The sequence below is a fragment of the Caretta caretta genome, chromosome 5 (genome assembly GCF_965140235.1).
Source record: "Caretta caretta isolate rCarCar2 chromosome 5, rCarCar1.hap1, whole genome shotgun sequence".
NCBI lineage: Eukaryota > Metazoa > Chordata > Testudines > Cheloniidae > Caretta > Caretta caretta.
The window spans coordinates 25,194,412-25,221,819 of record NC_134210.1 but is presented as its reverse complement, the minus strand read 5'-3'; the positions used below and the strand labels follow the sequence as shown (position 1 = coordinate 25,221,819).

The following is a 27,408-nucleotide window of genomic DNA, read 5'->3' as shown; positions in this document are numbered from 1 at the left end:
AAGCATCAGAGCTGGGAAGTGGGAGTCGGGGTAAACGCTCTGCAGTGTCAGAGCTGGGAAGGGGTATATGGGGTAAATGCTCTGCGACGTCAGAGCTGGGAAGGGGGATACGGGGCAAATGCTCTGCGGCATCAGAGCTGTGAAGGGGGACACAGGGTAAACGCTCTGCAGCATAGGCGCTGACTTCCCCTCTGCGGGGTGGGTGCTCGACCCCGCCCCAGCCCCTAGCCCTGCCCCACCTCTTCATGCCCCTGCACTGCCCTCGGCCCAACCCCATTCCACCCCTTCCCCAAAGTCCCCTTCCCACCCCGCCTTTTCCTACCCCAGTCCCACCCCCTTCCCGCCTCCACTCCACCCCCTTCCCCCAAGTCCCCGCCCCGCCCTGCCTCTTCTCCACCTCCTCCTCTGAGTGCACTGCATCCCCACTCCTCCGGGAAAGTCCTAAGTGCTGCCAAACAGCTGTTAGGCTGCGGGGGGCAGGAAGTGCTGGGAGGGAGAGGGAGGAGCAGGGATGCGGTGTGCTCAGGAGGGGGAGAAGGAGGCAGTGTGGGGAAGCTTAGCTGCCAGTGGATGCTGAGCACCTGCTAATTTTTCCCCGTGGATGCTCCAGCCCCAGAGCACCCATGGAGTTGGAGCCTATGCTCTGCGGTGTCAGAGCTGGGAAGGGGGACATGGGGTTGTGATGATGCTGCCTGTGGGAGCCAGCTGAGGTCACTCAATTAGGGTGAACTGCAAACAAAATGGGGCAAACAAACCCCAAAAGCTGGTGGCTAGTCCAATACTTAGATTTACCCAGCCAGCACAAAACAGCTCCTGTATTACCTCCCTGGTTACTCAGGAGTCCAAACAACGCAGTTCCCTTAAAGTGCCCAGCCTCAGGCCTCCACCCAGACACACATGTCAGATAGGATGATGATTACTGAACATCTTGTCTCATCATATAAAAGAAAAGGTTCTTCCAATCCCAAAGGATCAGCCACACACCCAGGTCCAATTATAACTTAGATCTCACCCAAAATACACGCTTATAGCCAATTCTTATTAACTAAGCTAAAATGTATTTAAAAAGAAAAGAGAGAGAGTTTTGGTTAAAAAATCCATATACATACAGACTTGAGTTCAATTCTTGAGGTTCAGATACAGAGCAGAGATGAGCTTGTAGTTGCCAACAGTCCTTTTAGAAATAGTCCATAAGTTATAGTCCAATGTCCATATTCAAGATGACTCCAGTCAGTGACTGGGGATCTCAATCCTTATGGCTTAAGGTTTCCCCCTCTTGAAACCGAAAGCAGATCTGAGATGAAGAAGGATCGTGTCCCAAGGTTTTTATACATTTCCAGCTGCCTTTTGGCCTGAGAAAACAATAGGCTTAACTTTCCTTTTCCTAAACATCATGGCAGTTAGTACAGGGTAATTTATTCATTAAACAGTTCAGCTACAGGTTACCACCTTCAAAAAGACATATAGACACTAATACTATTTCACTCAAGTGTCTTCATAAATGTTGATATTCCTCTTTTGATCTTTGAATCAAAGCTAGAGCAATAGACAAGACTTGTTTGCTAACAACACAAGACCTGAACAAACATCTACCCTTCTATCTCTAACCATGCAGACTTGCATTTCAAAGCTCTGTTCATTTACACATCTTCCTAACCAGTCTTTAAAATTCACCCATGGGTCACCTCAGTCTGTGAGTTAATTAACTCTTTCTGGCCCTGTCACCTTTCAATGAGATATTATCTTACACTCATAACGTCACAGGGGTAAACGCTCTGCGGCGTTGGAGCTGGGAAGGGAACCCTGGGAAACAGACTATATTGACCTATAGAGATAAGCCCGACTGGTGTGAAGGGCCTGGAAATATGCTTGCTTGGAAACTTAACCCCAATAAACAGCGCGTTGTCTGCGCTTCCAACTGTTGGTCTTTGGCTGCCTGCCTGCTGTCTGCCTGACAAGAACCAGGGAAGCAGGAGGGCTGGGGGAAGGCCCTCTAAGAGCGGGCAGTGAGGGACTGGACTGGTTTGATGGAGGGGTGTGGGAGCAGGTTCAGAGAGATTGTTAATGGGGAAGACAAGAGGGGTGAAGGAGGGGGCAGCGGACGGGGGAAAGGAAAGCGGAGGCAGATCAGTGGGACAGCGGGGCAGGAGGTGGGTTGCCGGGCTATGAAGTGGGGGCGGGGGCAGATAGGCAGGGGCGGGCGCAGAGGGACAGGTCGGTGGAGGACAGCGGCTGGAGGTGGTGGGGACAGAGGGGCCCGAGGTAGACGCGGGTGGAGGAGCGAGGAAATGGGGCCATTGGGGATCAAAGAGCAGGAGGCGGGCAGAGAAGGAGGCCGGGGGTCGGGCAGGGGCGGAGGGAGCAGAGGCGGGGCGGGAATTGAGCAGGCGCCTCCGCTCCCCGCATTGGTGGGCTCGGGCCCGGGCCCGGCCCATCCCCTCCCACGGCAAAGTCCGGCTCCGCGGGGGGCTCTGGGTCCCCACTACGCCGAGCATGGCTAGGGCGCTCGGGCGGCTCGGTCCGCTCTGGGCGGGGGGCAGGAGGCGACACCCCGGGAGCGGTAAGGGGGGGGAGGGCGCTGGGAGCAATTAACCCTGGCCCGGAGCCGGGCTGCTGCTGCCGCCGCCGGAGCCAGCGGGGCGCTGGGGCTGGCTCTGCCCGTCACAAGCCCCGTCCGGGGCCGCCTCCCGCAGCCACAGCCCCGAGAGCGCGGAGCCGGGGGAGAGCCCGCGGCGTGAAGCCGGTTCAACAGCCCTGGGCCCCAGTCCGCTCTCCGGTGCTCGGGCTCCACATTTACACGGGGGCAGCCAAGCTGGGCTGGGTCTGCGGGCGAGGTTCCCGTCTGCGGACTCAGGAGCTATCCTGGTGTGAACCCAATCAGTGCGAGTCCGCAGTCAGTCCCGAGGGCTCTGGCTCTTTCCGGGGTGGCTAAGGAATCCGCTGGCCTGAAATGTGTTTTATTGTCTACATCCACGTGGACTTGTCATTGCTACCCCCAGCCCGGGGCGGCGGGGGGTATGTGGGGGAGAGGGGGCTTTTGTCATGACCGCAGACGAACTCAAGGTAGAAGTTTTGCGTTACAAGTTCCAGCCTCTTTATCATAAATGAAACTGTTACTTTTTCAATTCCTTTTCCTCCTAGGAGCCAACTAACAGTAGCAGCTCATTCCCCTAGATCAGGGGTTCTCAAACTGGGGGTCGCGAGGTTATTAGGGGGCTTGGTGAGCTGTCAGCCTCCACCCCAAGCCCGCTTTGCCTCCAGCATTTATAATGGTGTTAAATATATTAAAAAGTCTTTTTAAGGTATGGGGGGGGGGGTTGCAGTCAGAGGCTTGCTGTGTGAAAGGGGTCACAGTACAAAGTCTGAGAACCCTGCCCTAGAAACGCTGCCTAGGACCAATTAACCCCACTGCTTGATGACCATGTAACATCCTCAGAGTTCAAAATAGAAAAAAGGCTTCTGTGGTGACATTTTTTTTAAGATTGGAAAATAGTCCTACAAAAGTACACTTTTTAAAAATGTGTACCGGTGATTGCCCGCGCTGGCTTCTGACTCAAGTGCAACATGTGCATATTTCTCAGAATGCAGGATTTTTTCCAGATACTTGGTGTTCGGATAATGTTTATTATGAAATAAAGTGCAAGTGTTATTAACCATCATTTTGGGCCAAAGAACAACCTTGCTAGTGATTCATAGGACTTTTCTATTGACTCCAAACACTGGTGATAACACTACACAGTTCTTCCATTAGGTCATTGGTTCCTGACAAGCAAATTCTACTTGGTATTAGTTTTGAACAGTTTGTAGTTATTAAATTTTTTTGATTGATGAAATGAAAAAACTCATACAGCTTAGGTGTCCCAAAAGACGTTCCTGGGATACAAGGACATCATATGAAAAATCATTGTATATGATCACTTTATAACAGTGGTCCTCAAACTTTTTCTGTTGCACACACCCCCTTATCAGCAATGGAATCTGTCTGCCCCCACCTCTTCCCCCAGGAGCCTCGATCAGGAGCTGGGCCAACGCTGGGGGCAGAGTGGGTGGGAGCTACTGCTGGGAGCCAGGGGCCTAGGCTGGTGCTGGAATGGAGCTGGGGGCAGAGCGGGGCTGGGTGATGCTCCCTCCCTGCCCCCTTTGGGGACTGGCCTGGGCCCTGCAGAGCCCCCATGAACGTTTTGCTGGGGGAGGCACTCCCCACAGTTTGGGGACCTCTGCTTTATAACTAGATTAACCCATTGGCTGACTCTGACACTTAAAATAAGGAAGATCTTTATGGTCAGTCAGTCAATCTTATTTATCCATATTGTCAGTCCTTCACTAGCGGATGCTATTTTGGGTCTTAAGGAAAGTAGCCACAAGTATAATTTTCTTATTTATTTCCAGAAAGTTAATTTCTATGAAAGTTAGATTCTTTGTTTTGATGTGTAAAAATGTAACTCATTAAAAAACAAAACTAAAACCCACCTCAATTAATAATGTTAGGAATGCAAGGAGAACATTTTTAAAAAGTAAAATTATCTGAAGTTAGTCTACTTATTTTTCCAGTTAATCAAATAAAAGATGTAATGGCTTAATGTTTTCAGATTTTTGATTAAAAAAATCAAAAACTCTAATGGCAGTCTGTAGCAGAAAGTTATTTTGATGGTTAATGACAAAGAAAATCAAAGTTGCCAATGACAGTCTGGAGGAGTTATGTGTTTTAGAAGATAAATACTAAGGGGAAAAATATAAGTTTAGTAAATCTATGTTGCAGCTTTACAAAAAACACAAATGTTTAATGCATTTTCTCCTTGAATGAAATCTCTCGGAGGAAATATATCTACCTTGGTCCTCACTTATATTGTTGTAAAAACAAATTTTTAAAGAAAGTTTCTTTCAGATGTGCGCTTTGAGATGTTTTGGTAATCCTCCTAATCCACTGTATCTTATTAGATACACTTAGACAGCAGGAATTAAAAAGCTCTTTCTCCATGCAAGCAAAAATGCCTCCTTGTGACTTTTCACCTGGAAAATATGAGGTAAGTCATTCACAGTGCACTGTACTTGGGTCTAAACTAGATCTCGTTGCTAAGATCACCATTCTGCTGTATGTTGTAATTGTTCTGTTCACCAACTTATTACGAGTATTCTTCAGTGGCATCAGAAGTTTAGATCATGGCTTTTATCCTTCTCTGAGATCCTTTGGAGGTCAGAGTTAAACAGGGCCTCTGTGGTGCTGATTAGAGTACAGTAGAAGAACAATCTTAACCCAAAGAAAGGTGGCAGTGAAACATTTTTCTATTATTTGTTTCCTTCTCACTGATTTTTAATTCCTAATTTGAGGAGTTCTGTAAGATGTTTAATCTCTTCAACCAAAATGTGTGCCAAGTTAGTTTTAGGGGGAGTGCAGTAGGGGTAGAGAGGGGAGGGCAAATGTTTGATTTTTAAGGAACTAAACTTATTTGGTGTCTTAATGCCCCATGGCCTGTGTCCAGCAAGGAGCTAATAAGCATCTGATCAGTTAAAAAGGTGTATTTTCAAGCAACAATCACATGAATGATAAATGTATGACTTCGATATCATGAATTAAACATTGTTGAGTAGGTGTTCTGTTACTGTGACAATTTACGGTTACAGAAGTGTGTTTACGTTTTCATCTGATGGTGTCGAGATTTATGATGGTTGAGAAATCTTCTGTGATTCAGTTCTATGGTTGTGGATCAGTTGCCAAGATAGCTCTGTATCCTGTTGTTACCGTGGGTTGGGTCACAACTGAGAATACCAAATTCAGGCCATGCTGCTGAGAAATAGGGCAGACACACCCAAAGCTGGTGGTTATTCTTCCATAAGATATACCAGACCAACAACAAAAGTAAACTTCTGTTTCACCACATTGGCTAACAAGAAGTCAGAAAAGCAGTCTCCTTAGGTAGTCCAGTCCTGGTTTCAACACCCAGATACTAGACTTAATGATGAGTGGTTATTTAAAACGAATTTCATCAAGCAAAGAGTTCTTCTGATCCCAAAGGACCAGCCACATACCAGGTCAATATATAACTCAGATCTTACTTAATAATCACACTGTTGCCAATCCTTTAGCATCTAAAGGCTTATTTATAAAAAGAAAGTAAGGTGAGAGTTAAAATTGGTTAAAGGAATCAAATACATAAATTAATTGCAAAGTTCTTGGAGTAGGCTTATCACAGTGATGGATTACATTGCTGGCTTAAGTCAAGTCTTTGGTTGCTTCCAAATGATTTGGAAGGTAGTCAGTCCCTTGGTTAGAATGCTCCCATTAGTAAAAGTTCATAGTCCAGAGGTTAGAGCAGGTAAGAGGCAACATGGAGATGTTTCCAGGGCCATTTATAATTTCTGCCGTGTGGAAGGAAACCTATTGTTCTTGTTAGTGGAAAATTACAGGTAACAAGATGGAGTTTGGGGGTCACATGGGGAAGCTACATGCCCATGTTAAATCTACTTAATTTGTGATAGGTTGTGGATTTCATAACCTTTAAGTAAGAGATCAGTGCAATATAGGATTCTTGTTTAAATTATGGTATTTCAGAGGTTTATATAGCCTAATTGTGGGTTAGTATCTATTTTAAAATTGTATTTAGTTCATTTGGATTCCAATGTGAACAATTTATATTGTGTTGATGTGATGAATCTGTAGATAGCTTTATGATCCATTAAAACTTTTAGAAATGGGGGCGGAAATTATTTCTTTCCTCCTACAGTCCTATCCCTATGAGCGTATGCTGAAGATCCGCAAACAGAATCTGTCTCCATCACTGGTAACGTACTACAAGAAACCACTGCTGCTGCATCAGGGACATATGCAGTGGCTATTTGATTATGAGGGACGAAGGTACCTTGATCTCTTTGCTGGAATTGTTACTGTCAGTGTTGGTCACTGTCACCCGTAAGTATGTTATTGTATCACAGGTTTCAGAGTAACAGCTGTGTTAGTCTGTATTCGCAAAAAGAAAAGGAGTACGCATCCGATGAAGTGAGCTGTAGCTCACGAAAGCTTATGCTCAAATAAATTGATTAGTCTCTAAGGTGCCACAAGTACTCCTTTTCTTTTTTGTTATTGTATGAGTTACACTGACTAATATAGAAATATACTTTTGTCTTTTTCGTTTGTGGCCCCATGTATCCACAGGCAGAATATGGCACGCTGTGTTTTGGTGTATCTGGGATCAAATTCTTATGTTCTAACCAGTTGCAGTGATCTTTTAGCAGATTAGCTCATTCCTTTCTTTATTTATTCATTCGTTCATCTGACAGTCAGGAAAATGACAGAATTTTAAGAATTAATAGCAGAGTCAGAAAAAAATTGTATGTATGTTGGATTAAATTAATCAGTCTTTCTTACTGCACACAGGAAGATAACTGCAGCTGCCCAAAAACAGCTTGGTCATCTGTGGCATACAACCAACATCTACATGCATCCATCAATCCAGGAATACGTGGAGAAACTAACAGCACTTCTCCCTGATCCACTTAAGGTACCTAAATCCCAACAGGGTGGATGCCTGTTAATTAAAATAATTTTATTTCACTTGATAATGGAGAGTGCTACGTTATTTGGAGACAAAATATTATAATATCAAACTCATATCCTTATTTAAAATCCCCAAAGGGAGTACAAAGCTTCAGGTAAAGAGAAAAAATGACAATTCTCAGGATAATGCTGATCTTTACAGTGAGCTCAGAGCCACACATGAACAAAACCGTAAACAGTTGCCCTACTGCTTGGATCCCCACTTTCTCTTCAAAGTTCCTCTTAAAGAGGCACTGTCAATTTAAAAATCACTCATAAGTTGAAAAATGTTTTGCTTGCTATTGTTATAATTAGCACCTAAGTTTTACTTGGAGAGGAGACTTTGGGAAAGGAAACTTTTTATTCCAGTTTGTTTACGTAGTACATACAAACTGACTGTAAAACACAAGTTAGCTGGGGGACTCAGTAGCAGTAGTCCCTGACACTACTCAGGGCTGGTCTACACTAATGCTGTAAATTAATCTAAATTACGCTAGTTCAGTTATGTAAATTATGTAACTGAAGTCAACATAACTTAGGTCGATTTACAGTGGGTCTACACTGTGCTATGTTGACAGGAGATGCACGCCCTTCGACATAGCTTTCACCTCTCTGGGAAGTGGAGTAGAGACGTCAACGGGAGAGCACTCTGCCATCGACTTAGCGTGTCTTCACCAGATCAGCTAAATCAACACTGCTGCATTAATTGCAGCGGTGCCGATTTAGCCAGTAGTGTAGACATGGCCTCCTTAGTAAGGCTAAGATTTTGTCATGGTTATTTTTAGTAAAAGTCATGGACAGGTCACGGGCAGTAAACAAAAATTCATGGAAGTCACAACCTGTCTGTGACTTTTGCTGCTGCAAGCCATGCTTTCCCCCACCACCATGGTGACTGGGAGCTGCAGGGTGACCATATTTCCCAGAGAGAAAATGGAACATTCTCAGCTGCTCGCGCGAGGTGTTCTTCCTCCCCCACCCCCATGGCCCGTCGCTGGAAGCCTGAGGAAGGCTCCCGCAGAAGTCTGTTGCCTGTGGCTGGAACCTTGCAGGGGGCCCCCCTGAGGATGCTGTTGCCTGTCACTGCTGCTGCTGGAACCCTGCCGGGGCCCCGCTGGGTGCCAGCTGCAGTGAGCGGAAGATGTCACGGAAGTCACGAAAGCACAGTATGCACAAGCTACCTGAATACCTGCCCAGGGTCTCGGGTGGGATTGTACTCTGGATGGCTAGCCTCTCGTGACACTGTGCCTGCACTTCTTATTTTAGCATGTTTGCTCAATCAGAGCTAGTGCAGGTATGTCTCCTCAAGCTGGAAATTACACCTTTCATCTCCAGTGTAGACATAACCTCTAAAGGGACATCCTACCTTTGGCCCTTGTACACAGCAAATGAGCATCACTAAGTTTATTGCAGTTTGGAGTTCCTCTTGTCAGTGACAGGATATCATTCCAAGTGCTGAGTGATATTTTATATGAAAATAAATCTGTCTTGTACTAAATAAACAGATGCACTCAATATTTCAAACTCTTTGAAGGCAAATTGCGGGAAAAGTGGTTCTTTAAACAGCTACATTTAGTTAGATTTGCCATTGTGAAACAAAGTAAATGTTCAGTATAATAAAATTACAATTGATGTGCTATTTATTCTTCCTTAGGTGGTTTACCTGACTAACAGTGGGTCAGAAGCCAATGACTTGGCTATGTTCATGGCAAGGCTTTACACTCGTAACTTTGACCTCATCTGTTTCAGGTAATTATATTAGGGTGTTTTATGAAACTCCCTTTTCATAATCAATCTGTATATCTGTATAATGCGTGAAAAAGATGATGAGCCCTTGTTAACCAGATTCTGCCACAGACACATCCTAAATAATTCATTTGTCTGCCAAAATAGAGTAAAACAGCAGTAGTCATTGGGAGCTAAGATTCAGCAAGTCTGCTTGTGTTAGAAATACTCCATTTACAAACCATGCATTCACCTAGGACCTATAACTTCTGTTTATAATCCTTAAGTAAAGTGTGTGTAATATTTATTTATATTTTTAGTATTATAAACCATGTCCGTTCTGCTCAGATATGTTGGTAATAGACACCTTTAAAAATAGTTAGAAAGGCAGACCTTAACAAACTGGTAGTCTTGCAGCCATCCTTCTGAGCACAGGGTTCTGAAATCCACCTGATATGTTAATTCCCATGAATGAATTCTGAATTGCTAATTAAATTAACCCCAAACCACCACCCAGTTTCTCATGAGTGGCAGTAACAACTTGGGAGAGAAGAGGAGTCCAAAATTAAAACAGCAGGGGTGTTTGTAATGTAGGATTCAGATGTTCTGGCAGACCTGCATGAGGAATCTTGCACAGCACCTACCTGAATTGCCGTTGGCTCCAACCAGTGTTCTTAGCCCTTCACCTTCATGAGCACTAAATTCACGTATTATTTTTTAAGTGTGCTTTAAATTGCAATGAAAACTCACAGCTGTTAGGTACTCAGAGCAGAGTGTAGGTCAAGAGGCATCCCTTATTGGATGCACCCATGTTTTCCAATGATTTGCTGTCTTCCACACACACACATCAGAAACTAGCCTTCTGTGAATACTGTACTGATATTGTTTCTTCCTAAAAACTTTTGCAGCTAGTGTAATCAGAAGAAAATGAATGTTGTTTGTGTGCTTTGTTCTGTTCACACAGAGGAGGATACCATGGAGGCAGTCCATACGCACTGGGTTTGACGTCCATTGGATCTTATAAGCATGGTGTCGCCAATGGGTTTGGCTGCCAAACAGTGAGGTTTTTGTTGCTTTTTGTCATATCTGCTGGATAACAAGCCTTCTATTTGTTTGAATATTACAGTATTTATGTAATGCTTTACATCGTCAAGCCTCCCCGTAGCCCTCTGAGATTGATAAGTAGTATATATACAGCCTAATTCTCCATTTCACTGCACCTTGTGTAGTTATTTGCATCCACACAGAGCAAATGAAGAATGCTAGCAATGGGAATGATAGTGTTTTATACCACTTGGCTCTCGCTTTGTACTGGTATAAATGCAGCACAAGATGCAGAGCGATGGTGTATCAGCCGCTGGGTCCTATTCTCAGGTCTGTTAGGGCAGGTTTGTCCGGTTTGCTGTTGCAAAGCTGCTTAAAGCTGGCGCATAGGGGATTCCCTTTTGAACTGAAAATATTTTGGAAATACATAGTGGCTCCTGCAACACCCCCTCACAGTCCCCACCATAGGGGGTGTGTCTGGGGAAAGGGGTGTGCATAGTATCTTTACAGCGTGGTGACCCATGGCTGCAGGAATGGTTTCTGGAGGCTGTGGCAGCTGGTGTTGGCTAATGTAATCTATGCCAGGAACCAGACCAGCCACAGAACTGCCCCCCAAAGGGCTCCTTTCTGATGTGCTGCTTTCCCCTGGCTCTTCGATGCACCCAGCCTTCTCTGAGTGCGGATAAGAATCTGGCCCATAGAATTTATTACGTGACTTGCCCATTGTCACATAGTCATTGTCAGAGTCAGGATTATAATATATAAATTCCTGGCTTCCAGCCTGCTATCATCATTCCACTAGACTTCACTGCATTCTTCCAAGGTGAATAACTGGATGAAAAACAGTACTCAGAGTAGTTATCAGTGGTTCATGGTCAGATGTCTAGGACATATTAAATGATGTCCTGCAGGGGTCTATCCTGAGTCTGGTACTAGTAAATATTTTCATTAATGACTTGGAGAATGGAGTGAATACGCTTATAAACTTCATGGATGACACTAGGCTGGGAGGGGTTGCAAGTACTTTGGAGGAGAGTATTACAATTAAAAATGACGGTGATAAATTGGAGAAATTATCTAAAATCAACAAGATGAAATTCAGTAAAAACAAGTGCACGGTACTGCAGCTGGGAAGGAAAAATCAAATGCACAAATAGGAAAATGGGGAATATATGTGGCTAGGCATTAGTACTGCTGAGAAGGATCTGGGGGTTATAGTGGATCACAAATTGAAGGCTAATGTCTTTCTGAGGTGTATTAACCGGTGTGTCGTGTAAGACACTGGAGGTAATTTTCACACTCTGCTCTGCTCAGCACCGATGAGGCCTCAGCTGGAGTCTTGTATCCAGTTTTGGGTGCCACACCTTAAGAAAGATGTGGACAAATTGGGGAGAGTCCAGAGGAGAGCAATAAAAATCATAAAAGATTTAGAAAACCTAATCTATGAGGAAGGGTTAAAAAACCTGGTCATGTTTAGTCTTAAGCAAAGATTACTGAAGGGGCATATTTGGTAAGTTTTCAAATATGTTAAGAGCTGTTTATAAAGAAGACTGGGATCAATTGTTCTGCATGTCCACTGAAGGTAGGACAAGAAGTAATACATTTAATCTGCACCAGGGAGATTCAGGTTAGATATTAGGAAAAGCTTCAGACCATAAGGATAGTTAAGCTCTGGAATAGGCTTCCAAGCAAGATTGTGGAATCCCCATCCCTGGTGATTTTTAAGAACAGGTTAGACAAAAACCTGTCAGGGATGGTTGTGTTATACTTGGTCATTCCTCAGCACATGGGGCTAGACTAGATGACCTCTTCGGGTCCCTTCCAGCCCCCTAATTCTCTGACTTTACTGCCCTTTTTCTACAGAATCTTGGAATTAAACTGGCCATTTTGGACAAAACTGTAGTAAATCTTGGGTAACAATAATTAACTAACATAACTAAAAAATAAACAGGTCAGCTGTGAGTGAATACCCCCAAAAATAGTCACTTGAGGACAGAATGTTTTTAACTTCAGAAACTTTAATTTCTGGCCTTCTACCTCACTTTCTGCATGAGGCCTCAAATCTGTGAGGGGGATAAATGGTTCTTATTTATTTTTTCACAAGTCGTTTTTGGACGGATCAGCTGAATCAGGTCTCAGATGCAATCAGATTTTTGAGTTCTCTTTATCACAATCTCTATTTAAACAAAACAACAGTATTGGAATAAGTGTTTAATGACCTTCAGAATGATCAGTGTATATAAAAAATGTTCTGCTGATCAGTACTTACATTCCTCACACTGTCAAATTACAGCTGTTTGTTGTGCTTTGCAGACAATGTTACCAGATGTTTTTCGTGGTCCATGGGGAGGAAGCTATTGCCGAGATTCTCTGGTGCAAACTATTCGGAAATGCAGCTGTTCTCAAGGTTAGTTGGTGGCAAAAAATGTCCATTGGTAGGTGCAAAAGAAAAGGGACTGGAGAAGGCAACTGGATGTTTAACAACATAGACAAATATGTATACACTGCTAAGAATATTACTGTTTACTGAGAAGTTTGATGATTGTAATTTTGGCAAGCAAGTCTTCATCAATAGGGCCTCTTGGCTGTGTTTTTTTTCAAAGGGGCTTAAAGGAATTGGACCCTCAACTCCCTTTCAGAAATATGTGGGAGTTGGGCATCTAACTCCTGTAGAATCCTTTGAAAATCCTGAATTGAGCCCCTAATGACTAAGTCAAGTTCAGTTATCATAATCAGTAGCCTGCTGCTCTGAAATATTTAGCATTGCCAGGAGATTAGGGTTACTAACAAATGTGTTTTCTACTCTCCTGGGTAAAGTTTTGGTAGATGTCCATCTCTTATCTTGAAGGGACATATGATCAACGTAAACTATAAATCAAAAACTCTGAAACTTTGGGTGGCAAAAGTCTTGCATGGAACAAGGCATTATGGATGCTGCAGAGTGTGTTCAGTCCATGTGAAAGCTCCACTGTTCTTTTACAAGTGATGATTAGAAAATATATTGTTTTTCTCCTAGGTGCAATAAACATTGTTTACTCACTTTTCCCACAACAAAGCAGTCTCTTGCCATCTTTCTTTGTCACTGATGGTCATTAAAGGGAGGAGTCACACTAGCTTGCAACTACTTGAAGACATCTGGTTTGTGTTCTGTTACAGTACATAGTGATGCCCAGTCACATACAGTCATATATTTTCCATAATATTCCACCTGCCTTTTCATTAGAAATCATGCTGGACCAAGATGTACTTAGTCTTATATTTATCATCTCATAAACTTTAAGGCCAGAAGGGGCCATTGTGATTATCTAGTCTGTCCTCCTGCACATTTCAGGCTACAGAACTTCACCCACCTGCTCCAGTAATAGACTGATAACCTCTGGCTGAGTTACTGAAGTCTTTAAATCATGATTTCAGGACTTCAAGTTACAGAGATTCCACCATTTACACTAATTCAAATAAGCAAGTGATCCGTGCCCCGTGCTGCAGAGGAAGGTGAACTCCTCCTCCCCCTCCCCAGTGTCTCTGCCAATCTGGCCTGGGGAGAAATTCCTTCCTGACCCCAAATATGGTGATCTGTTAGCTCCTGAGCATGTGGGTGAGATGCACCGGCCAGAGAGCTGGGAAAGAATACTCTGTAGTAACTTAGAGTCCTCCCCATCTAGTGTCCCGTGTCTAGCATTCACAGGTGGGCCATGTGCCATGGTAGACAATCTTATCATACCATCCCCTCCATAATCTTCTCAAGCTGAGTCTTGAAACCAGTTAGGTTTTCTTATCCAGGCAAACTGCTCATTCATTCCTTGGGCTGATGTTCAGTTCTTCTAATAACTGCCTGCCTTGCATATATAGCACTGGTCTGAAGGATGGGGGAACCCTCATATGCTGCAACTTTCTGTTTGCACTCTGTGATTCTTTGGAACTTTTTAGAGAATAAATGGTTTAAAAAAGCTTAGTGGTTTGGGGTTTTTTTGTAGAAGGGGAGAAAGATGCCATGCAGTCAGACTGTGGCTCTTTTCTAACTTCTGTGAACTAGGAAAAGTAAGAAAAAAGACTGACTTGCTGACACAGAAAATATGTGGGGAAACAAAATGATTAATTTCCTTTGGTAACTCTAATCTGGGAACATTACAGTTCTTATTACATACGTTAAAACACTAAAGAGATGTTCTTATTTACATATGTTAAAACACTGCAGTTTCACATTATTAACCTAACTTTGTATTATTTTCAGTACATTATTCTTATCAGTATTTCCTCCGCACAGGATGTTGCGAAGCAAACGACCAGTACGTTGAACAGTTCAAAGACACTCTGAGTACTTGTGTTACAAAGGCAATAGCTGGGTTTATCGCTGAGCCAATTCAAGTAGGTGACTTGCCATACCTCATTCTGATTGTAATAGTACAGTAAACCACAAAGTGCTAAAATCTGAACGGGTCTTTTACAAGATTGACAAGCCCTAAATGGAACTTCCCTCTAACAATAGCAATTTTAATCTTCTCTGAATCACTTTGATCATTCAAAAGGAAGGGCTGCAACATTACTTAAATCTTAACTTTTTTCCAGGAGGGTGACTTGCCAACAAGACATCCTGGAGAAGTCCTGGCCCCATTGAAGTCAAATGGGAGCTTTGCCTCTGACTTCAGTGGAGCCAGGATTTCATTCTTGGTGTTGTTTTTGGGTTTTGTTTTTTTTCCCCTTGATATCTGAGAACAGGATTCTTAAATTTTCCATATCCTGTCTACTCAATAACAGACCAGTGGACAATTTGAGATGCACACTATTCCTACAAAACAAAACTGGTAAATCAAATTTTAGCCTTACAAGCCTTAATGTCTCTTTCATAAATTGATTTTAAATATTTAGCAAATTATTTCTGGTTAATATACAAGTATTTAATAAAATATGTCAGACTCAAGCAAAATAGGTAATTTTAACCAGTGTTGCCTATCTGCTATCAGTTGATAGATTAAAAAGTGTACAGAGCTCTATTGTAAACTATTATTCTTTAAGGTCTTGTTTGCATTCTCGGGATGTTGAAATGCTAATACATTATACAAATGTGCATGTTATAACTTAGTTTCGAATACTTCATTCCTAATTACATGTTGTTTTCCCTTCTGCAGTATACTGGTTCTGTAGAAGTTGTCTGTTAAAAGTATTAAAGTCACCCCGTAAGTGACTGATACCCACTGAGTCTACAGTAAATCATACTTAAAAGCCTAGTTATTATAACATAGAGAATTAATTTTAGGAATTACTTAGCTTCAAATCGCACTATGCCTAGTTTATCTAGCAAATCCACAGAATCCTCGCTCCCCCTCTGCTTTCCTTTGTAGTTTCTGACTCCCTTGTACTTAACTTCTGACTCTCCTCATCTCTTCCTTCATGATTGCATTTTTGGGTCAGAGGGATTTCTCTTTTGGCAGTGCAGCTGTAGTTAAGTTTCATTTAATTCATACAGGCTCTAGGCATTCCCCTATGACATGAACCTCATAGTCCATTATTTAAGATATTAGCCTAAGTTAGGGAAGTGAAAGGCCTGTTAGACCATCAAGTCCATCTTGCTCCAAAACCAAGGTTATGCCCTACAGTACGTTTTCCGGTGTTATACCTAGTCTAATTTTAAATTTCCTAGTGCTGAAGTTTCCATCTTGTTATACCAATAAAATAAAAACCAGCAGGATCTTATGAAAAGGGATAAGGCAAAATGCCACATTTATTGTGAATAAAGAAAGAATCATAGTAAGCAGTTAGTTATAACTATAACATTCCATTCAATTTCATATTTATTCACACATTCATTCATACACAGACACGGGTTCTGCAAGGTTGTTATTATAGTTACCAGCCTTAGAGTTGCTCGTGTCAAGCCACTGGCCAGGTGGCCTGGACACAAGGAGGGAGCAGGGCCTTGTCAAATGCACATCTGATGCTCCTGAAAGTTGGTTTGCAGAATCAGACCCCAAAGTTCTCAGTTTCTCGAGTCCATTTTTATAGGAATTTATTCCTATGCCAGTCTATGGGAATTGCTTCATCATGCTGTTGCTGAATCAATCAGCAGATGGCACATTCCTGATGGCTCCGTGCTGCCAGATGTTATCTTGTTCTTCGGTCCTCCCATCCTTGAGGCTGTTGGGTGGATTCCAGTCTGCCCTCCGGGGGTCCTCTGGTTGTTTCCAGTTGACTTCTTCGGCCAATGGACACTGGATTCTTAGGCTAACACCTCCCTGATCATTCATTTATTATCCACACCAAGCATCCATCCACATCCATCCTCTATCTCTATTTTAATCATAATTGTTAACAAAGCGAGATGAATACAACAAAAGGGTGGGGAGTCTCTGGGTGCTGTTTCTTTTGTTACGAAGTATCGCTTTGAGTCTCTCTCTGTGTGAGTAGTTGTTGTTACAAAGTATTGCTTTGAGAACAGACTCTGTCTTAGGATGTACTAACACAATTAGCAGCTTGCAAGTTTCACACAGAGAGGGAGAGAAACAGTAAACACAAGAGACCTCTTAATTAGTAATACCCTGGAATTTAAATTATGAGGAATCAAACTCATTTGTGATTTTAATACAGAACTTCTTTAATATGATCCAACATAACAATCTGTTCCACTGGGAATATACTTTAGAGTATAACAGTTTCACTGAAGGGAATTTTGTCCTGATATTTGGACTAAATTTTCGCTTGCTTAGTTTCATCCCATTACACCTAGGTATTCCGCTAATTTCTCTCCATCCATTGGGGTTTTGCAAGCTTTATATACTCCCAGACTATTATGTTATCCCCCCACCTTTGGCATTTTAATCTAAGTGTATATGCGTTATTCCCTGATAACCAGAAACTTCTATGCTTAAACTCTGTACCATTTTTTTTATTTTAACATCATCTTAATAAAATTATTAAATCATTTCTTTTAGTCTTCTCCTAATCATTTGCTCCAGCTCTCAGTTCATGTTTGCCATTGGTCTGTGAGCTCTCGCCAGTTTGTCCCATTCTGGTAATAACATGCCTACAAGTGATACAGCTTTCCAGATATTGTCGCCATACAGAGTATAATTCTCTGAAGCATATTTGGTGTTGGTTCATTGGACAAGTGGTTCCGAAACTTTTTTTTGCCTCTCTTTGTGACCCACTCAGAGTCCAGATTGCGGGGGTGGAGGGAAACGAGTCAGGACCTGCAGGACTGGGTCCAGTTCCCTGCTCTGGGTGTTGCAACCTGGCAGACAGGGGTCGCAGCACCACTCAGGTTTGGCCCATCTGCTAGGTCGCAAAACGCAGTGCGGGGAACCGGGTCCAGCCCCACAGGACAGGAGCTGCTGCTGTGTAGTGAATAAGGGGTGGGCTCATCTCCCCTCCCCCCAACCTTCTCTTCACACTGGGCCACCTAGAACCTTCCTGCAGCCAACAGGTGGGTGCGACCCACCATTTGGGAAACATTGTATTAGAGAGAGAAGGCTGACATCATGTTTTATCTTTTACTTTTCACTGTCTCCTAACTCTTCATATTGTTTTATTCTTATAGCCCATGAAATATTGATAAAAAGTGGGAATTCAAGTTCAAAAGAAAGCCACTCCCTCCATTTCTGACTGTTTAGCAATGTGACTAAACAGATCTACCACAAAAGGAACTTTGATCATTAAGTTATCTAGTGACTTAAAATTCTGCCTAGATTTCTCGCTGTCTGATCACCTGAGGACTGCCTGTGTTTGTGATTTAGCATTTGTGTTGAAGACAGTATATTTGTTCATTTTTGACAGGGTGTTAATGGAGCCGTTCAGTATCCTAAAAGATTTCTAAAGGAAGCTTTTCAGCTAGTGCGTGAAAGAGGAGGCATCTGTATTGCAGATGAAGTGAGTATCCAGAAATACAATTTTTAGGGATTGGGATATTTCTGCCAGGCTACTGAAAAATCCAGCAATCACATGAAGGCAAAATAGAGACCAGGAAATAGTTTGTATTAAATTCTGAATTTATTTTAATTAATCCTTTCCTGTTTCACAGCCTAAGAGGGGAACAAAGTGCGGCATTCCAGCACAAGAGCCTTTGCTAGACAAAGCTAATAGAAGTTGTTAATCCTTCACTTTCATGTGCATTAAATTAACACAAATAGTACTCCGTTGACAGTTTATGTTGCAAAATCTTAGAGTCCCACTCACTGGTTGTGTAAATGGGTAGAGCTCCATTGACCTATTTACATCAGCAGAAATTTTTGGTTCTTAAACTCTTACCATTACTCATTTGAGGCCTGACCCAGAGAGGCGTTGTCTGCATTAGGAAAACAGTTTTTACATTTGTAAAATTTTAATCTTTAATCACATTGTAAAATTGTAGTGTAGACAAGGCAAGTACCTCTGTAACTTTAGAGGGGAGCCTTCTGCAACTCTTCTGCAGTTACACATTTTAAATCTAATTTGCTCGGTTAAGACAATCTGAATTACTACTAACTAACAGGTTTCAGAGTAGCAGCCGTGTTAGTCTGTGTTCGCAAAAAGAAAAGGAGGACTTGTGGCACCTTAGAGACTAACCAATTTATTTGAGCATAAGCTTTCGTGAGCTACAGCTCACTTCATGCTGTAGCTCACGAAAGCTCATGCTCAAATTAATTGATTAGTCTCTAAGGTGCCACTAGTACTCCTTTTCTTTTTACTAACTAACTAGCTCGGTTAGGGAAACAGTTTAAGTGACTAAGGTACACTTTGATGGATGCTAGAGGTGTTAGGGGTGGTAGAATTATTACAGCTTGAAACTGGAGATTCTGAAAAATGCTACACAGCTGCAATTCTCATTGACTTCAGTGGAACTGACAGCTTCCCAGTCCCTTTGGCCATGTTTACTAGGAGAAAAGGTGTTAGCTCTCTCATTATAAAAAACACTTTCTTAGTATTGTAATTTTTATAGCTGGTCAGTGCTGGAGTACACCAAACCCTTAAGGTGCCAGGAATGTGCCAGGTATACCATGACTCAGAAGCAAGCTCTGTTAGGTGCTTCAGCAACTAGGCCTTGTAGGAGGTAATTCTGGTGGGTCCCAGTAACTACTCAGACACATGGCTAAGTGAAAGAGTATTTTATCAGGGGTGGCAGGAATGGGGAAGTTAGCAACTATCCTAGGCATGGAGGCTTAAACAGTTACAGTTCAAAGTGAGCAATAGCAGTTCTTGTTTGGGTCCCTGGGGCAGCCCAACTGAGTTAGGGCTTTTCAGGTTGAGTACCCTGGGTGGCCTTTCCAGTCTGGTATGTATTCAAGCAAAGAGGAATTTGCAGATTTCAAGGACAGGATCGCTTAGTGGTGAGTCTCTCATTAGGGCCACTTGACACTGGCTCCCTGCCCTGTCGCTTCCCAATCAGTCCCACACACACATAAACCCAGTTTACTCCTGGGGGAATTCTGTGCTACTGCACGTGTGCATAATTAATTAGATGCACATATTTTAATTTTTTTGCACAGAAAAAGCTTGTCAAAATGTTGTTGCAGTTCTGCCTTCTGTCCACCAGAGGGCACTGTGGCGCAAGAACAGCTGAGCTATGGGGTAAGGAGGTGGCTGAGTAGGGGCAGAGAGACACATGGGGACAGGGGAGTGGCTGAGTGGGAGCACAGGGACACATAGAGACAGGGGGTGCAGGGCCACATAGGGACAGAGGAGTGGCTGAGTGGGGCACAGAAACACAGGGAGATGGGTGCAGAGCCACATGGGGATGGGGGAGTGGGCGTGTGAGTGGAGGGACACATGGGGGTGCAGGGACAGATGGGGACAGGGCAGCTGTGCCTGACTGAATGGGAGAGGCAAGGGGCCAGCCAGGGTCTGCATGGGGGAAGCTCCCTAACAGTCCATCCCCACCCCCCGAAAAAAACTGTTCCATACTTTTCCCACCCATACCCAACAACCCAAATTCACACCTAGGTTCCTTCCCAGCAATTTACTCATCTCCCTCAGCTCTTCTGTTACCCCTGGCTCCCCCCAGCCTTTGCACCGCTTCTGAGGGTGTGGGAAATACGATTCGTTATTGTAGTTTAAATGAATTATTACTTGGAGTTCTGTATTAATAAGCCTAGTAAGGAATCTGTTTGTCAAAAAAAAAATTCCTGAATCTTTTTTGTTGTCTGTATTGTTAGACATACTTACTGACAGGTATTTTGAAATAAATGACCAAAAATAATTGAAACTGGTGTGACTATAATGTGTTATTTTGACAACATATGCAGAATTTTAAAATATTGTGTGCATAATTTTTTGGCACAGAATTCCCCTAGGAGTACTAGCTGTAACATGTGGCAGTCCCAGTCTGTTCCACACAGAGCTCTGTATACAATTCCTGGGGGTTATTCCCTGTATCTGACTTACCATAGCAGTTTCTGCCTCCTGAAAATGCCCAGTCACTTCCTGATCAGGGTCCTTTCTCCTGCCTGGCCAATGGAAAAGAAAGTATAATGGGGAACGTAGTCTGCTGCTTGAGCATTTCCTGGATGAGGATCCTTTCTCCTACCAGGCCAGGAGGAAGGGGATATGCAGTGGCGAAGGGCTGATGGGAATTATTGTCTCCTGCTTAGCAGTTTCATCACAGTGTAGTTTCTCTAATGAAGTTCATTATATTAACTCAGGTTACGTGTTGAGTAATAATACTAGATTTAAATTGTGTAACAACAGAAGATAGTCTTAGGATGTATACAATACCACTTTTCATTTGCATCAAGTGTACAGTGTCTCTATAAAGATGAGCTGTCAACAAAACCAATAGTGGAACCTGTCTTGTACTACAGTCACTGTTTAGCATAGGAAAGAAAATGTGTGAGGATGAGTTGAATGAGGATCCTGCTAGAATAAAGTTGGCATTTAGAGTCTATAGCTATAGATGCAAATTGGTAACAGAAAGGCACAGACAAAATACAAGTTATGAAACCAAGAAACAACTTGAACAATTTTGGATTTTCTTTTGAAAGGTCCAGACAGGCTTTGGACGAACTGGCAGCCATTTCTGGGGATTTCAAACACATGGTGTAGTCCCTGACGTTGTTACCATGGCAAAAGGAATTGGTAATGGTTTTCCAATGGCAGCTGTCGTAACCACACCAGGTATAAGTATTTGTTATTTTAAAGCATGAAATTGAGGTGTATAATAAATATATTGTAGAATAACTTAGCTTCCATAGAGCCTTTTGTCCAACCAGATTACTTTAGAAATATTAAAATATTTAGTCTCAGAACATGCTTACAGGGTTGGTAAGTATGGTCCCCATTGCACACACAAAAAATACTGAGGCATTGAAAGAGTGTAATTTTTTTTTATCAGACTCAGATTGTGCTCCCCATTACACCAGTTCAAATCTAAGGTAAATCCATTAAAATCAATGGTCTTATACTGGGGTAACTGAGATCAGCATCTAGCCCAAATGAGTCGTTGGCAGACCTGACAGAACCCAGAAATCCTGACTGAGTTCACTGCCCTACCCATTAGACATAATACTAAGGAAGCATTCTGGACAACTCCAGAATTGTTGACTGGTTAATACTGACGAGTCAGTGGATTTAATGTCTCAGAGAATAATGGATGTATTCATTGCTGTAGTGGATAATTCACTAGCTCTGCTGGAAACTTAACTCTTCATCTATTAAAATCCATCCCCCTTCCTTTTAGCATCTGTTACACAGACCATGTATTTTCTGGAACTTTGCCCTAATAAATTCAAATCGGTTACCAAGAATATACCATTTTCTTCTCCTTTTGCCTGGAGTTAAAACAGAGAATGATGCATAGTATTATTAAATGTGAAGTGAAAACTGATAAGTACTTATCATCAGACTTCAGGTAATTGTGAGGGAGGAAATCAATAAATATTCTTTTTCTTTTAGAGATTGCAAATTCCTTGGCTCAAAACCTTCATTTTAACACATTTGGAGGAAACCCTTTGGCCTGTGTAGTTGGATCTGCAGTTCTTGATGTAAGAAGAAAGTGATATGTTCATAGTGTCTTACGCTATTGTTTGCTATGCGTTATGGCAGAGGCAGCTTTGTGCTACTTCCCTTTCCAATGGTGGGACTTCTAATACATACAGAAAATGAGACAAACATTTATTTTTATTAATTCATAGGCAATGTGCCCTTGTAGAAAAAATAAATTGCCTGACTATTCCCATTTCTATAACTGATTTCAACTTGTAGCAGGAATAGGAAGTTTAAATTACTCTAGGGATAATACTATGATTAACAGCTTCATCTTTTTCTTTCCTTGCTTATATTCTTCTTATTTGTCAATAGAAGTATATGGAATTTACTTATGTAGCTGTCATAATTCTATGTAGTTCTGTCCCAGGGAGTTTTCATCATTTTTCCTTTATAGAACCCCTCTAAACTAGCAAAAGCACTTTATTCGGAGGCACATATTTAAAACGTATTTTAACCCTCACAGCTTCCACTTTAAAAAAAAATAAGTGAACTTAAATCCTCATGCAACACCTTGAAAAGCATGAGCTACACACATGCTCCTATTGATGTGAGGTAATTTAGTCTGTAACAGCCACATTCACTTGGTCACATGTAAATATCCTTCCTTAAGCCTCATTTCGAAACTGTATTGCCAGGTTCTGAATATCTGGCTCCCATATTACACCCTGATTTTACTGGAGGCTTGTTCCAACAGAATAGGCTGTTGGTCCTCTGAATCGCTCTCTATCGTCACAGTCAGCATAGTAATTAAAAAACCTAGGAGATCCGACCCCTCGTATTTTTTGTTTAAAATAACTATTACCAGGATAGTTCAGATCCAGGTTCTGTTTTAGCCAATCTTCAAAGTCTGAAAAGGATTAAATTAAGACAATGTGCCAGTTTTAGCCTCGCAAATTGCAAAATCTTTTGTTCTCTTCATTTTTGCAATTCAGTGTACGAGCGGGTTCGTATAGGTCCGTGATTAAATACAATAGCATCTTTTTATTTTTATTTCCAACAGCCCCCAGCTACTGGTGCACGGTCAAGATATTAGACTCTGTGCCAGGAGCTGGGGACTGCTAGAAATAAATCAAATTAAGTTACTGCGTTTTTAAAGTGAATGCTTTGCTAAATATAGCTTAGTAATGTACTCAGGGGTTTCCCAGAAAGCTTTGGGAGTAATAGGTATGCTGTCAAATTATAGGCACCTTCCATAGTTTGACACTGCTATGGCAAGGGAAAGAGGGCTAAACTGAACCTGACAGATTTTTAAACGGATTAAGATCGTCAGCTTTATATGCACAGTCAAACCTCACAAATATACACTAGAATCTGGAGATCAATTTTTAATTGGTGGGTAAACAATGAAAAAGGATATGACATAAGCTATGTTGGTTAATTTGACAAGTGTAGTGTAGTTTTTTACAGCATTTCCTATATACTTGAAGAGGTCAAATTTAAGGCAGGGTTAATAATATATGCCTGTTGTAAATCTTTGCTGAGGGGCATTGAGAATGCAGGCCCGTTATAGGGGGTGCAGATGAGCCAAGTTCTATACATTATTATTTCCCACAACATTTGTTTTTGTATATCATTTTTAACCAGGCTATTGCAGAAGATGGTCTACAAAAGAACAGTGAAGAAGTGGGGACTTACATGCTACTGGAGTTTGCTAAACTGAGAGATAAGTTTGAGATCATTGGAGATGTCCGTGGCAAAGGCCTTATGATTGGGATAGAAATGGTGAAGAATAAGGTTGGTAAATGGCACATGCCCTTCTATTTACCCCAGTATTAAGACTCAGGCTTCCTGTGAAATGACTATATGCTGACTGACAGCTACTTCTCTGAAAACGAGTCAGAACTCTGCACTGGCTAAAACTTAGAATTTTCAAAGTGCTTAATACATCAGGAATTCTGAATAGTCCCATCCTAAAAGGCAGGACAATCATTAACTTTCTCCAAGGAGGGTGGTAGCAATGGAACACTTGTTGCTTTTTCCATAATTTAGTTTAACATCTAGCCAAAAAAATTGTCTCTCTTCTCTCCCCCCCCCCCCCCCTTTGCACAGGACAGTCGTCAACCTCTTCCAGCTGAAGAGATGAGTCAGATCTGGGAAGATTGCAAAGACATGGGAGTATTGATTGGCAGGGGTGGAATTTATAGTCAGGTACAGTAACTGATGTTTATGTATCTTTTGTCCTGACTAAATTGCAGTGGAGTTGACTTCTCTAAAAATTACTTCTGTTCAATTTAAGAATTATAAAAAAGTGAGACATTCATAAACAAGACTATTATGTTTTATGAATATAGCAGATCAAGAAGCTTTATTTGTCTTAATCCTCTCAATTATAGTATATTCAATATAAGTGTTATTTACTACTGTTTCAGAGGAACAGCCGTGTTAGTCTGTATTCGCAAAAAGAAAAGGAGTACTTGTGGCACCTTAGAGACTAACCAATTTATTTGAGCATGAGCTTTCGTGAGCTACAGCTCACTTCATCAGATGAAGTGAGCTGTAGCTCACGAAAGCTCATGCTCAAATAAATTGGTTAGTCTCTAAGGTGCCACAAGTACTCCTTTTCTATTTACTACTGTTTGATTCCTACCTTTCAGACAAGAAATGTGACCCTTAATAGTAGTTTGTGATGCATCTATCAACCAATTCTGAATTCCCTAGCTCTGTGGAATTTAGATGCTATCTAAAACAGCAATGCCTACAACTATCAATTCTAGCCTATTGTTCAGTTGTATCAGCACAGCATACACTCAGGAGAGCTGATAAAATTTGATCCAGCTGGGAATAAGAGCATGTCTTCCTTATGAATCCATCAGCATGGGGGCATGACCCAGACCGTTATTAAATACTGTACCTAGTAAATTGTTTGAGAGAACTTATTCCACTCCAAGTAGAATAAGTTAACAGGCAGCAAAGGATTGCTGGCATTTTCCTCCTCTAAGGTAATGGGTAGGGTTATTAGCTTACTGCTGTCAGTGTTCAGAGCCAGGATAGACAGGCAGAGGACTTAACCAGGCTCCCTCAGATCAGCCAGCTTCCTTGGGAATAAGTTATAGTAGGGAAAGGGGTTGGTGGAGACTTGCTGATGTGCATACTGCACCTCAAATTAATTCTTGCATTGCACAATCAACTGTTTTGAACAGACTTGCACCTGTTGAAGTAGGTCTAGTAATATTTCAGCCTGATTATAGATGGTGCAGGTGATCTGTCCTCAGACAGACAGCAGTAGGAGCTGTAAGGGTTCAGCTTCTCTAAAACTATCATTAATACCCATGCCTGGTCTGATTTTTAAATTACACATCCTAGGGCAAATAGTCTAATATTTAGAAAGCACAGAAGTAAATAATATTTTAAGTCAAAGTTCAACCACAACTGTAACAGTTGATAGGCACCAGTAAGGTTTACATAAGTCAGTGGAATTCAAATAGGAATGATTTTGTTCTGGTTGATTTAAACAGTTGAAAGCCTGAATTAAGTAAGGGAACATATGTTAAAACTAAATTCAATTCCATTCTGAGACACTGCAGAACAGAACCATGAAATACTTGCCAATGAAAAGAGCACGTGATTGAAGTGCACTACTTAAAATCACATCTTACTAAAATAGATTCACCTGGTATCGAAAACATCACTGTTTTCCCCCCTCTTACCCTCTGGCTGTTCCTTTTGCTAGTTTTATTTTTACACACTTGAAGCCTGCAGCAACACATCTCAGGATGACTAGCTAGGGCTCCCTCCCTTCATTTAATTCCTCTGTCCAGTTATAGCATTGAGGCTTCTTAAAGCACATGCCTAGCATCTGCTGGTGTGAAATTGTTTTCTTGCATGGGAGTAGTTTGCCACTCTTAGACTAGGCTGGTATTACCATTGTTACAACTAGTTTGGTACCTGTTACTTTTTCTATGATTACTTTTTAAAAAAATGCAGGGATTGGTGTTCGTGTCATTGCACATCAATTAGTCTGTGCCTCCCCCTGTAATTTCAAACTTTCTTCTTTTCTCCCCTCAGACATTTAGAGTTAAACCTCCAATGTGCATTACTAAACAAGATGCAGCCTTTGCAGTGGAAGTATTTCATGCTGCATTAATGAGACACTTGGAAAGAACAGCTGCAAAATAGACTATGAACAATGTTTCTCCTTACTAGGATGTTTGGTAACAGTTGAGAATCACCCTCCAAGCCCTGAAATATTGCTGTAACTACAGCTGGCAAGAAACTTAAAGTATGAAGAGAAGATTGATGTAATTTTCCTGAACATGTAACTCTTATGAGTTTAAATAATGTGAAAGATTACTGTGACTCAGTTTGCTACACATGCAAGAAGTCAGTTTTATGGCAATGTTGTGTTAAGAAAACAATACCTATTGTTAACACAAATCAAACCTCATTTTTTAAAATTAGGTAGTGCCTTCCAGCAAGTGACAGTGGCTGGTGTGCTCAGGCTGGCACTACATGAAAAGGCATGCTGAAGGATACTGCCTTTACAATTCTATCATATCTGGGATAGTTCTTTCTTTCTGCCTGGCTGTTTTGCTCTTAATAGGTGGAATTCTGGATGTAGCTTCTACAGTGACAGAGGGAGTGCTCTGTGTAATCTTGCTACAGTGACATTTGCTTATCCTAACCAAGACTGGAGGCAGCATCACAGGACAAAATACTTTGCTCCTGAAAAACACTTGGTGGAAAACTATGCTACAGTTAGTCATAATAGGAAGTGAGGGGTAGGAGTGAAATTCCTCCAGAGTGGAGGATCTGCTGGAAGCTCTTCAAGCAGGGCCTCAGTGAAGGAAAGTTGTATGAGTAAGCTGTAACAAGAGGATGGATTTTATTTAGTAGTTTTAGAGGAAGATACTTAAATAAGGGTATAATCATTCATCAGTGGGTTCTAGTCTCCTGCCCACTCTCAACAGTGATCTTTTCTCCTTTGACTGATAGCCACTCACCACCTTGTGTCAGCAGCCAGGGATGGTGTTCTCTTCCTCTCTCCTGTCATCAGTAGAGATCTCATATACCTTAGATCTTTTTCCCCATTCAAGATAACTGCTGGATTGTTTAATCCTGTCTGACAATTTATACTTAATTCAGTTTACAAATGTGAGTTAATTTCTTGGTCCAATAAAAGGTATGACACTGCCCTTGTGTATTTTATTCTTTACATTTTGGCT

General features: G+C 41.9%; 1 protein-coding gene across 3 annotated transcripts; it reads left to right on the top strand.

The window, feature by feature from the left end:
* Positions 1–2,440: 2,440 nt before the first annotated feature.
* AGXT2 (alanine--glyoxylate aminotransferase 2) lies at positions 2,441–27,376 on the top strand. Of its 3 annotated transcripts, none has more exons than XM_048850350.1 (14): positions 2,441–2,560; positions 4,939–5,024; positions 6,723–6,907; positions 7,373–7,496; positions 9,183–9,277; positions 10,218–10,311; positions 12,611–12,704; positions 14,562–14,662; positions 18,065–18,157; positions 21,244–21,376; positions 22,154–22,242; positions 23,831–23,980; positions 24,296–24,394; positions 26,252–27,376. In XM_048850350.1, exons 1-14 carry the CDS (start codon positions 2,494–2,496, stop codon positions 26,360–26,362), a joined length of 1,521 nt encoding a protein of 506 aa, XP_048706307.1. In that variant the 5' UTR covers positions 2,441–2,493; the 3' UTR covers positions 26,363–27,376. The 3 variants fall into 3 exon arrangements, with proteins under 3 accessions (XP_048706307.1, XP_048706310.1, XP_048706309.2); XM_048850353.1 differs by having other exon boundaries at positions 2,472–2,560; positions 4,886–5,024; XM_048850352.2 differs by lacking the exon at positions 2,441–2,560 and adding an exon at positions 3,043–3,063.
* The last annotated feature ends 32 nt before the right edge of the window (positions 27,377–27,408 follow it).

Coding starts and splice junctions, on each gene's coding strand:
- AGXT2 (XM_048850350.1), top strand. CDS start 2,494: ATGGCTAGGGCGCTCGGGCGGCTCGGTCCGCTCTGGGCGGGGGGCAGG. Junction 23,981..24,295: donor TAGAAATGGTGAAGAATAAG/GTTGGTAAATGG, acceptor CCCTTTGCACAG/GACAGTCGTCAACCTCTTCC. Junction 24,395..26,251: donor GGGGTGGAATTTATAGTCAG/GTACAGTAACTG, acceptor TTCTCCCCTCAG/ACATTTAGAGTTAAACCTCC.